This window comes from Colias eurytheme, chromosome 29 (assembly GCF_061535395.1).
Source record: "Colias eurytheme isolate Ceu_HAF_F1 chromosome 29, ilColEury1 Martin Lab GWU primary, whole genome shotgun sequence".
Classification (NCBI taxonomy): Eukaryota; Metazoa; Arthropoda; class Insecta; order Lepidoptera; family Pieridae; genus Colias; species Colias eurytheme.
In genome coordinates this window covers 717,844-730,176 of record NC_143008.1, presented here as the reverse complement: position 1 = coordinate 730,176, position 12,333 = coordinate 717,844, and the positions used below count along the sequence as shown (strand labels likewise).

At 34.5% G+C, this 12,333-nt stretch overlaps 1 protein-coding gene across 1 annotated transcript in view; it reads right to left on the bottom strand.

The window, feature by feature from the left end:
• fbl (pantothenate kinase 3 fbl) overlaps positions 1-11,280 on the bottom strand; it is a 37,186-nt gene extending 25,906 nt beyond the window's left edge. Inside the window, exon 1 of the mRNA XM_090118320.1 lies at positions 10,990-11,280. Coding sequence (XP_089974446.1) covers positions 10,990-11,025 — 36 coding nt within the window. The 5' untranslated portion in view covers positions 11,026-11,280. The remainder of the gene's footprint in view (positions 1-10,989) is intronic.
• Between the last annotated feature and the right edge of the window lie 1,053 nt (positions 11,281-12,333).

Here is a 12,333-nt window from a genome sequence, read left to right as displayed (position 1 = left end):
GAAAAAAATGGTTTCTCTCGATTTCCGACAAAACTACAAGTCCTACGGAAAAAAATTCAATGGCAAAGTTGTAGGTAATAAAAAAATCTACAACTTTTGTATTGACAATTTTTTCACATAACCTCAAAATTTAGGTGAAAAATTCAAAAAACCAAGTTTTTGGTTTTTTATTTTTAACTACTTCAAAATTTATTTTTTTTCTACGACATTTGGTAGAAACTTGCTTTATTATGTCCCAAACACACTGTAATTTATTTGATTGAAAATATTTATTTTTTCGCCTTATTTTGAATTAATACCAAAAAAACAACCTAATTTTCAATCGAAAAGTCACCCGTCAAAATATCAGCTTTTTTCAAAAACTTTGGGAGCCTTTTATTCATCAAAATCTCTACTTTTATATGGTGTAAAAAAAATAAAACTTACCATAGTAAATGTTCTCAGGAAATGCTTACAAACAGTGTCATAATTAGCTTTTACTAAATCAGGCACACTTCTCGAACTCTATATCTTCTCTTGTATCGGCTTTTGGGTAATATTTCAAAAGAAAAAAAATTATCTGTTCTAAGTATAATATTTTACAGCATATTCAAAAGCAAAATGATGTCGATAAAAACATTTCAGGTAGTTTGAGAAGTGTGCCTGATTTAGTAAAAGCTCATTTTCACACTGTTTGTATGCATTTTCTGAGAACATTTACTATGGTAATGTTTATTTTTTTTTACACCATATGAAAGTAGAGATTTCAATGAATAAAAGGCTCCCCAAGTTTTTGAAAAAAGCTGATATTTTGACGGGTGACTTTTCGATTGAAAATTAGGTTGTTTTTTTGGTATTAATTCAAAATAAGGCGAAAAAATAAATATTTTCAGTCAAATAAATTACAGTGTATTTGGGACATAATAAAGCAAGTTTCCACCAAATTTCGTAGAAAAAAAATAAATTTTGAAGTAGATAAAAATAAAAAACCAAAAACTTGGTTTCTTGAATTTTTCACCTAAATTTTGAGGTTATGTGAAAAAATTGTCAATAAAAAAGTTGTAGATCTTTTTATTATCTACAACTTTGCCATTGAACTTTTTTCCGTAGGACTTGTAGTTTTGTCGGAAATCAAGAGAAACCATTTTTTTCTCTTAAAAGCTCCCCCCTCCCTTTTCCCGAACTCGGATTGACCGTAATTTATTTTTCCTTTAATTTTCATCATATTCCCCTCCTTTTCTAATGGGTTTCATCCGACTGCGATTTTTTTTTGTTTCAAAAATTATCTACTCTAGTCTATTTTGCACGCCTCATAAGCGAAGCGTTGAGGTGGGTACTACTGTCACTTCGCGCAAAACATCTGATTTTTCAAACTTAAAATGTCTTTATGTATCATACATTGCACTTGTAAGATAATACATACACACACATATTAAGAAAAAACACTATTTTTAACATTCATGATATTTTTGATGTCATTTTTGTTATTTAAACTAGTTAAAAAACAGTTTAAAAAAGTTCTGTCTTGGACGTCCGTGTGTCTGTATGTGCGGAGGATTTTCTTGTTAACACGATAGCGACCGAAATACTTTACTAATCGAGTCATTTTTTTTCTCTTACGCTTGAGTATGCTCAGGAATAGAACCCTTTCATTTTTCAGGGTCTGATTCGATGTGGTTTAATTGTTATTAAATAAACAAAAATAATAATTAATAAATAATTATTTAAAAAAAATTATGAGGCGTGCACTTTTGGATTTTCCAAACTATTTTTCATTACGAACATTATTAGTCTTATATATCTGTTTTTAACACGCTTTTATTAGCGTTCATCTGTATATTTGTAAGTTTGTATGCTACCGACTTCCTTAACGTTGAATAGTTAACAAGGATTGGTGACAATACAAATAATTTCATGAGTTTATGTTATAACAGCGTGTTATTTGTTTTTTATCTACGTGGTACATATTTACGTTTTATCTCCATAACCAGAGGCGGCTCGTGACAAAATTTTATGGGTGTTCACTTGAAATAAAACACTGAAAATACATGGTGTAAAGCAGTACATTTATCAAAAAAATTACTTATAAAGGAAATACATATGTCTTTCTTTTTGGTGTGCAAAAATATCTATAACTTAAAGCGACAAGACATTCGTAAATGTCTGTTGTTGCTTTCATCACAACCACACAACCACGGTGTTTTCACATAATATTGTTCGGATTTACACATACACGCGTATATGTTTTCGTTTTTGTCGTACATTTTTGCGTTCGTAAGTTCAGGCCGTGGCGGTCCCTTAGCTTTACATTCAAGCCGAATTTGTAACGTTTTATCACACTTTTTAATGAACGCCACATTATAATTATTGTTCATTTTAACACTCACAAGTAATACTGATAACTACAGGCTATTTCAACACGTATTTTATAATTTTAATTAGAAAATTGCATGAATCGCGCGCGAGCATTGAAGTTGACTCGAGTGTTTGTTTATATTAATAGAAATGGTAACTGGCAACGTCGCGCCGCGCCGCGCGCGCTATCGCTGTCCTGTCGGGCGGTAAAAACGAACCGGCAACGTTTGCGGGTGCGCCGCTCCGAATTTTGCTACTTTTCCATAGAAAATCTTTTGTTTCACGCGCAGGGCTTTGGCAAAACCCTCTCTTTCACTCCTATTGGATTTCGTATTAGGAAATGTACTAAATCTTTTTTCATTGGATCGCAATCGTGAGCGCACCGCTTCGCGCGTTACATTAATACAGTAGGTATTATACAGGTGTATGGGATGATGGAATGATGGATATATTCATTGGTATTAACAGTAGTTTTAAAGATTACGATTGATTTTAAATAGTAATAATTAATGTTAATAATTAAATTAAGGAGTATGATTTTATTATAATTATTTATGGGAGTTCACTGCACCAGCGCTCCTTAGGGCGAGCCGCCTCTGTCCATAACAATCATCCTCGTACTTCATGGAATATAATAAAAAAAATAATTATCGATAATCGGTCCACCAGTTCACGCGTGATGCCGTGACCAAGGGAAATAGGGATTCATTTTTATTTATACATGCAAGTGCATGTATATCATGTAAAACGATTACATTAAAGTGATTGTTTTCAACGATTTCTTTCACTTTAATTTTCGACTAAAAATCTAGTTTATTTTATAGTCTTAACCTAGACTCTAGAGTCTAGAGAGTTACCCAACAAACATAAAACCGAAAGTTACAACTGTGAAGATGTTTATCGTAAAAACTAGAACACATTACACATATTACTAGATTATCGCATAGCAAGTCATATAAAGTACTTATTAGTGCTTGATACTTGGCATATTTTACATATTTTGTCGACTTTTTTGTATATATTTATAGGTGGTTTATTTTCTCTTATACTTTTAAATATTGAACTATAAAGTTAAATCTTTGTTGAATATCATCCTAATTCCAATTAAATCCGTTCTTCTTCAATCCCAATTAAAATAGTCCAACGCGATGTAACATCGGAACGTGCACTAGTCAATCATTTGATGGACCTTCTTCACAATGGGCAGCGTTGGGCGAGTAGAGGTAATCATGATAGTGTCACAGTATTACAATATTATTTCCTACAGTAAGGAATCGCCTTTGATGTCGCGCGATGCCGCCGCCAGCGTAGGTACTTACGCTGCCACACGAAAATACGCTAGGGTTGCAACAAATGGGAAATAAAACAATTGTGATTATTAATATTATGATGAAATCTTTATTCATATGTACATTCAAAATAATTGCGATTATTAAATCTGATGTGATTATTTGTTCATAAATATATAATTACAGATATTGCACTGCTAAATATTATTTACGTGGACACTTTATTATTGGATGTTCTTAATTGTATATTATAACATTTAACTAAGTAATGCATTCGCATTGGGATGTAGGTACAATCTGATTAGAAAATAATGAGGACAACATATACATAGCTTTGATTTTAATTCAATAGATACAATTAATACAATCTTTCTGAAATATTGTTTCCTTCTGGGATTTCAATGTAGATTTACATCCGTAAACCGAACAGTTTGTGCGCGCTATAATAGAATATGTAAGTAACTACCTATCTATAATAAAATTATTAGTTATTACACAAAAAATACGACTGCGTCATCCTTTCGCGCTAGGTAAAGCAAACTAAGCGTGTTTGCTTTACGCGGCCCGCGTCGCCCGACCCCCGCCAGTTCCCCTCCGTTTCTCTGCACAAGTACATTCGTCGCACTACTGTAGGAAATAATGGTAATACTGTGATAGTGTAGAGGGCCTAAATGTCTACGATTCACCGCTGATACTCAAGCCGGCTACTCACGTGTCTGCCGCAGGGGCAATATTGGAACAATCTCGGTTGCACGGCGGTCGGAGCAATTTAAGCTGTTCTCTAAATTGCCCCTGCTTGCCTATACACATCACAATTAAGGAGCCAATAATTAAGGGTGAAAATGCAATATTGCCCCTGCTGCAGGTAGGTGAGTAGCCGGTTTTAGGTGTTCATAAACACCGTAATGGCGGCAAACATCGACGATCATTTGTTGGGCCACCCGTGCCCATTCTGAAGAGGTCCCATTACACAATCATTTAATCATCTACCGGACTTTGTTAATGCAGTAGTTATTTGTACGATAAGAGATTTCAAAGTCAAATGTGGAAGTCAAAGTCAAATTTATATGTCGAGGAAGGTCACCGAAGTATGGTGGAATTAAGGAAGAAAGAATATATGGAATTTATTAAAATTGAACTATTACGAGGAACAGTAAAACTAGCAGTGCCGTGCGGTTTCACCGGCCGCGGCGCGGCGGGCATACGCTACATTACTGCTAAGTCTCACTAAAACCGTTAGTTGGTTTTCCGTGAAAGGCTAACAAACATACATACAAATATACATTATAAATTACACTATAAGTCGGATGGATATACTTATTAAAATTGACCGATTACGAGCATCAACTAGCCATCATATAAATAACAATAATTTTTCAAAGATAAGAATAAGCAGAAACATAAGGGCACTATTCTCTCATAGAAAACACATACAAAACAGCTCTGTCGTGTCTGTCTGTTTGCGAAAAGCTCAAATACTGCACCGATTCATTCTGTTTTCATCATTGGATAGTGTGGTTCTTGACGACGCGACGGTTTTAGTGTATAATTTGTTAAATTAAAAATATCGAAGATTACTAAATAATAACTACGTGGGTAACGCAACTACATATATGGGTGAAACAAAAAGAAGAAAGTAAGTATATAATATTCTGACACAGTCGGTTAAAATAAAGAGTAAAGATATACTCGATTTTATCTACATCTTTTAATACTTTGTACTTTGAACAATTCCGTTCGCATCATTGATAACAAGTATATGTATTGTATAATCGTATTGTTTATTTTTTGTTATTTCGCAGAGAATTCTTATTTACTAAACACTTATAAATCATTTCTAAGGTCAAATCAATTTAGATCAATAAAGGTTTTTTTCAATCAAAAGTAAAATCACGCCATTTTCTCTGATAGTCAGAGGCCAGAGCTGCTAAAAATCATACCTTAGGAATACTGAAGCCCTAAGATTGTGGATTGCCGCCCTTAAAAGGGAAGGTGATAAAGTAAGGATTGATTTTCAGTAGAGGTGCTGCTACCTTCCCTACCTTACTTTCCCAGGCCCAATTCGTACCAAAGAGAATTCTATAGAGAAGCTAAAGTTCTAGATTTTTATCCATTATCAGATCAGATGACTGCTGATATCGACTATCGCTATCAGTGACGAGCCATCTCAAAATAATCCACACCCATCAATTGTATGTATTTTAGGTTACATTGATAAAATTATTTATTTTTTACCAACTGTATTATGTATATATATCGCTCATTAAGCAAATAAAAAATTAATATAGTTAAAAAAAACACGCTTATTCTCATGAAATTATTGTATTGTTCCCGATCCTTGTTAAGTGTGCAAAGTTTGAATTAAATATGTCCATCCGTATGTCGGTTACATACGAACATATACATGTGAAGTTACTAAAAGGGTGTTAAATCAAACCATTTATTTCGGTCAGCCCTAAGGTATCGGTCAATTAGGGAAAGCTGGCATGTTCACAGTACTCACACTTATGCAATTTCACTTACAGTATGTTCAAAAATAAATGCGACTCTAGTTTCATTTTAGACTTGAATTGTAAAATGGGTGCGTTGTAGATATATATATGCAAATATAATTACTTATGAAAGCTCTCATAATTTACCTGTAAAATTATAATTTAAAAGTAAATCATTTGATGAAGTTAATTATTTATTCTAATAATAATCAATTGGATAAAAGTATTAATAATCATTCAATTATCAAATAATAATTAAATTCCTGACTTTGGTCGAGTAAAGATATCTAAGAAATATTATATTATTTGTAGTAAGTACGTAATACCTACCAATACGCGCTAACAAATATGTGTTACATGTTTATTGTATAATTTTCACACTATTGGTTTTAAACTCAAACTCAAACATTTATACAATTAGACTTCTTCTAGAAGCACTTTTGAATCGTCATAACAGTTTTAACATTTACCACCAATTCAGAAAGCAGTATCTATAGAGAAGAAGAAGAATCTATTTAATCATAATCGTAATCTTCTACTTCACTGTAACTTTCATCGCTCGAAGAACTCGATGTTTCGTTGTCGGAATTTCTTAATGTTATTATAAATGAGTCAGTGTAATTATCTACTTTTGGTTCTAATTGAATATATTTTTCCTCATGTTCTCGCGTCTTTCTCCAAACGTCACTAAACATATCCAGACTAATAGCATTTGCTTCCTTTCTAAATAATTCTTCCACAGTTTTCAAGTTAAAGTTCACATTTTGTGATGCTACTTTCCCTTTAATTATGCCCCATAGTAACTCTATTGGGTTGAGTTCTGGATGGTATGGTGGAAGGCGCAATACACTATGTCCATGATCTTTGAGGATTGCATCAAGTAGGTAAAAATTGTGTATAGTTTGGCTTATTTTTTTTAATAATGTGATAACTCTGATTATTAATTAGTAATTTGATTTTTGAAAAAAAAAATGCCGATTTTAGTCAAAATTTATATTTTTCTAACAAGATCCTTATCATCCAAATTTCCACCTTGGTGAGTAAAATTGACATTTCTAATGAAAATGAACAAAAAATTAAATGATTTTATTAAATACTGTAAAATAGTCTATAATTCTTCCATTTACTGTATCACAAAATTCTTCATAGATTTTTAGATATTCGTACTACACCAATTACATCACCCTGTATTTATAAACAATTGCAAAATATGACACATACATAGGCCGGGAGATACTGACACAAAATTTCGGGTCATTTGTAACAGAATGGCGGTTCTACAGAGGTCTTATTACGCAATGACTAAAAGAAAAATGATGGTCACAACTCAGAACGCTGGTACCGGCGGACTAGTCGTGTGGGTGTTAGTCGAACTCGTCGGATAAATAGCGAAAGTCAAACGATTTGTAACACAAAAATTTTAGAATTCACCGATAGCCCATAAAAAAGATGTAGGCAGTAGTGTCATGCCATACTTTTCCGGTGTAACTTACAGCCCCCCATACCGACGCGATGCGTTGATTAAAAAAAAACAATTCAAACATTTGTACCAGGCTAAATTTTGCACAGGTAATCATCATCGTGCAGACATTTACGAAAATCGCCATGCCATACTTTTCGGACGATTCCAAATGGCCACCATACCGCCGAAAATCTGCAAAAAAAAATTTTTTTTCGCCACACAATTTGTACCAGTATTGCATTTGGATTTTTGGAGAGTATTTGATAAAATGTGACCATTATTATATTTGCCATACTTCTAGTAGGGGGAAAAAGTGCTGCCATACTTGAAAATTAATTTATTCGTCACGTTGCAAAAATACGACTGTACAATACGTAAAATAATTTTTTACAGTATGGGATCATTATATTCTGTTTGTTTGTATACAATTCTACCTAGAAAAAAATATCGCAGATTGCAAACATGGGGCGGATGATTGTAAGACTTAAGCCAAGACGTAAAAAAAAATGAAAAGAATTGGCGATTTGTACCAGTACGGCATTTTTGGAAAGTATATGATGCAACGTGACCATTATTATATTTGCCATACTTTTAATAGAGGGAAAAATTAGTGCCATACTGCTACAAATCGTTCAAACTACGAATAAAATCTTACAATAAGAAAAAAATCTTATACACATTCGCCACCTCCCACAGGTATGGCATTATCACACTTCTATTTATAATCATTCAGGAGTTGTTGAAAAAAAAATGTAGGGTGGTACAAATCGTTTGGCGAGAAAAAAAAATTCAAAAATTTGCAGATTTTCCGCGGTATGGCGACCATTTGGAATCGTCCGAAAAGTATGGCATGGCGATTTTAGTAAATGGCTCCACGACGATGGTTACCTGTGCAAAAGTGAGCCCGGTACAAATGGTTGAATTGTTTTTTTTAAATCAACGCATTCACGTCGGTATGGCGGACTGTAAGTCACATCGTAACTGTATGGCATGACACTACCGCCTACATCTTTTTTAAGGGCTATCGGTAAATTCTAAAATTTTTGTGTTACAAATCGTTGGACTTTCGCTATTTATCCGACGAGTGTGACTAACGCCCACGCGACTAGTCCGCCGGTACCAGCGTTCTGACCATCATTTCTTTTTGTCATTGCGTACTAAGACCCCTCAAGACCGCCATCCTGTTACAAATGACCCGAAATTTTGTGTCAGTATCTCCCGGCCTAACATGTTCAATGTGTAAATGTGTTGACGTTCCAGCTCTTCTTAATATACCTGTATGGCTTCGGCATATTGATACATACAGGATTGACATTAGTCATTAAATGGCCAATCAATATAATCCGAGGTTCCTGTCAAACAGCCTTAAAAGCAGCTTTGTGAGCAACGTTCGACCAGCAGGTTTCTAGCGCCATCCGATAATATCCTAGGTTAGGGTGATCGCTCTAATTTTGGTTATCTAAATTTATGATTTCTATGTGGACGTGTGTCTCAGCATCGCTGTTTGCCTTATTTGTGTGGGCGGTGTGACATTAAAAGGCCGGCACCTGTAACACCACCACCTATACACGGGCTGTGCTGCTGCCCTTTTGCTTGTTCTGCCTACATTCAGTTCTGTTCAAATCCCGCTACATAATTAAAATTTTACTCTACCAATATATAATTCGCATTAATGCTAAATATTACAACAATACAATATAAACACGTTTAATGTAGGACACGGTTGTTCTCACAGAGAGGTCAAAGTTAAGGAAAGAGAAACGACACTTGTGTGAACTTTAACTTGTATGTAGTGACGTCATTTACATATTTAGATATTTTTATACATATATACTAGCGGTCCGCCCCGGCTTCGCCCGTGGTACATATGAAAAATAGATGTTGGCCGATTCTCAGACTTACCCGATATGCACAGAAAATTTCCACCCGTTTCGGAGGAGTATGCAGACTAACATTGTGACACGAGAATTTTATATATAAGATTTAGACTAGCTGTGTCGCGCGGTTATACCCGAATTGTTCCACTTCTATTGGTCTAAACGTGATGATAGACTTCCTATAGACTTCCTCGATTTATGGACTATCTAACAGTGAAACAATTTTTCATCGTACCCGTGGCCGTGGTTCCCAAGCGCATTCAAGCAAACAAACTCTTCAGCTTCATAATATTTACTAAGAATTAGCTCATCTCGCATTTCAATGACATTACCTCGTGACCACAATAAAATAATCATAATACGATTACTCATATCGTTGAAAACCAACTTGCCTATCTTTTCGCAAAAATACAAAAACTTAACATTAAAGTGAGTGACTTCTGATAACGGATAAACTTATTCATATATTTATATCCTTTTACTTTTTTATCATATAAATAACTATATAATTAAATTATAGAGATAAGAATAAAATCGATAACAGTTTCTATTTGCGAGATTTAAAAATAAATAACGACTATTATTATAATTCATAACGCGAGTATTCGCAAAAACAGCTGATCTGATCTGTATGAAGTTTGGTACAGAGTAAGAGCTAGCGCGCACGAGCAACTTTGTCTCCGCAACTATTTTGTCTCTCCCACCTATGGGCTAGTATGAAAGTGTGCGCACGTAGCGAAGCAACTCCCCATACAAATTGATGGGAGAGACAAAATAGTTGCGGAGACAAAGTTGCTCGTGCGCGCTACCTCTAAGGGCGTATTGAGAATTTTCCTGCGCGGGTTACCAGCGCTGACAAGCGCCGATAAGCGCTTATAAGTTTCCAGCTTTCTTTCTGAATACGCCCTAAAGCAGCAGGGGCAATATTGGAATTGCACCCGTAATTGGTTCCTGGATGTGTATAGGCAAGCAGGGACAATTTAGAGAACAGCTGAAATTGCTCCAACCGCCGTGCAACCCATGTGGTTCCAATATCGCCCCTGCGGCAGGTAGGGGAGTAGCCGTTTTAAGGTTATAGTCTGGATAAGCACATAGGTTTCTTTTAATCGTCTGTTGGTGCTTTTCTGGCCTTTTGAGGACAAATAAGCTCTTGGATTATGTAAGGTTTAGGTTTCTAATAAGATTAGGGATTTATGTTTACAAATATGCGCAATGTTAGTTTGATAAAAGTTATGTCCACCTTCACGTCGTGTTTTGGGTCAGCTAAGTCACATTCACATATTTTTTTATATTTACATATATTGTATCGTAATTGGCTACTTTTGATTATGAAGGTATATGTTGTGTATACAAGCTAATATAAATTAAGCTAAGTTATCTAGGTATAAAATTGTTTTCATTGTTTGTTATTAAGAATGTATTACAAAGGGATCGTTTAAATGCAAATTTATTTAGAATAGAAAAACCTATTCAACATTAAATGTAGGTAACATGTTTATGTTACTAATTGGATAAACTAAACAACAAAAAAATACCTGATGAATAGTTATAACTCCGTTCTTCTCCGTCATTTTGAATGGATGTCACAATAATTTATATTAAAAATAATATCACAGGTTGAATAAATAATAAACTAAATCTACAGTTTCATTTATTCGTCATCTGTGTCGCACGTCACACTATTCCCCACTAGATCGATAAGAGACACTATTATATAGTCTATAATTTTGTAAAAAAATAAATTATACGACACTATTACACACCATATTTCGATTATTACACGCGCGTCTGTGAATAACATTAACGCGGGGACGACCGCTCGCGACGACGGACGCGGCGCGAATGTCAAACTATCATAAATCGTTCGATTTTCATGTTACATGCGCACACGCATAATGATAAGGAAAGTGATATAAGCGGGTCGGGTATGTGAAATTTTAATGTGTAGGTAAATCTGTATTAGTTAAATATTATTTATGAGAATTATAGAATTTGAATGAGATAACATGTTTATAATGCGCCGTTAGCGATCTTGTTAATATTATTTCATCAAATGAACTCCGTTATTCTGCCAAGTCAAATCAATTCTAATATGACTGTGTCTATTGATTACGTCTGTTCCTTATTTGGCGATGTTTTGCGTCAATTATTAGTCGAGTCCGAATATCTGAATTGCAAATAACAATTTGGTAGCATTTCAAATTAGACGTTGAGTACAACGATTATTACTAATTAGCTGTACCCCATGGTTTTACCCGCATTGCTCCACTCCTGTTGGTCTTAGCGTTATGATATAGTAAGCCTTCCTCGATACATGGGCTATCTAACACCGGACCAGTAGTGTTTGAGATTAGCGCGTTCAAACAAACAAACTCTTCAGATTTATAATATTAAATATAGTATAGATCAAAATACGGCATAATATACACAATAGCAAAACATTCTTAACGACCGTTATCACACAATATTATACGCTTCGCCTTGAGAGTCAAGGCGAAATGCCCATAAACACACATATTTGCTCAATATCAGGTACAAATTGCAAATCTCAACGAGACGAAGATCAATTCATTATAATTTCAATGCGCTGTTTTAATCAAAAGTCCAGTTTGTCGAACAATATACAATACTAGCGGTCCGCCCCGGCGTCGCCCGTGGTACATATTTCGCAATAAAAGGTAGCCTATGTTCTTTCTCAGGGTCTAAAGATTATCTGTGCCAAATTTCATCAAAATCGGTCCAGAAGTTTATGCGTGAAAACCATATATACATAATTACAAACCTTTCCTCTTTATAATATTAGTATAGACTAGCTGTGCTCCGCGGTTTCACCCGCATTGCTCCGCTTCTATTGGTCTTAGCGTGCTGATTGATATATC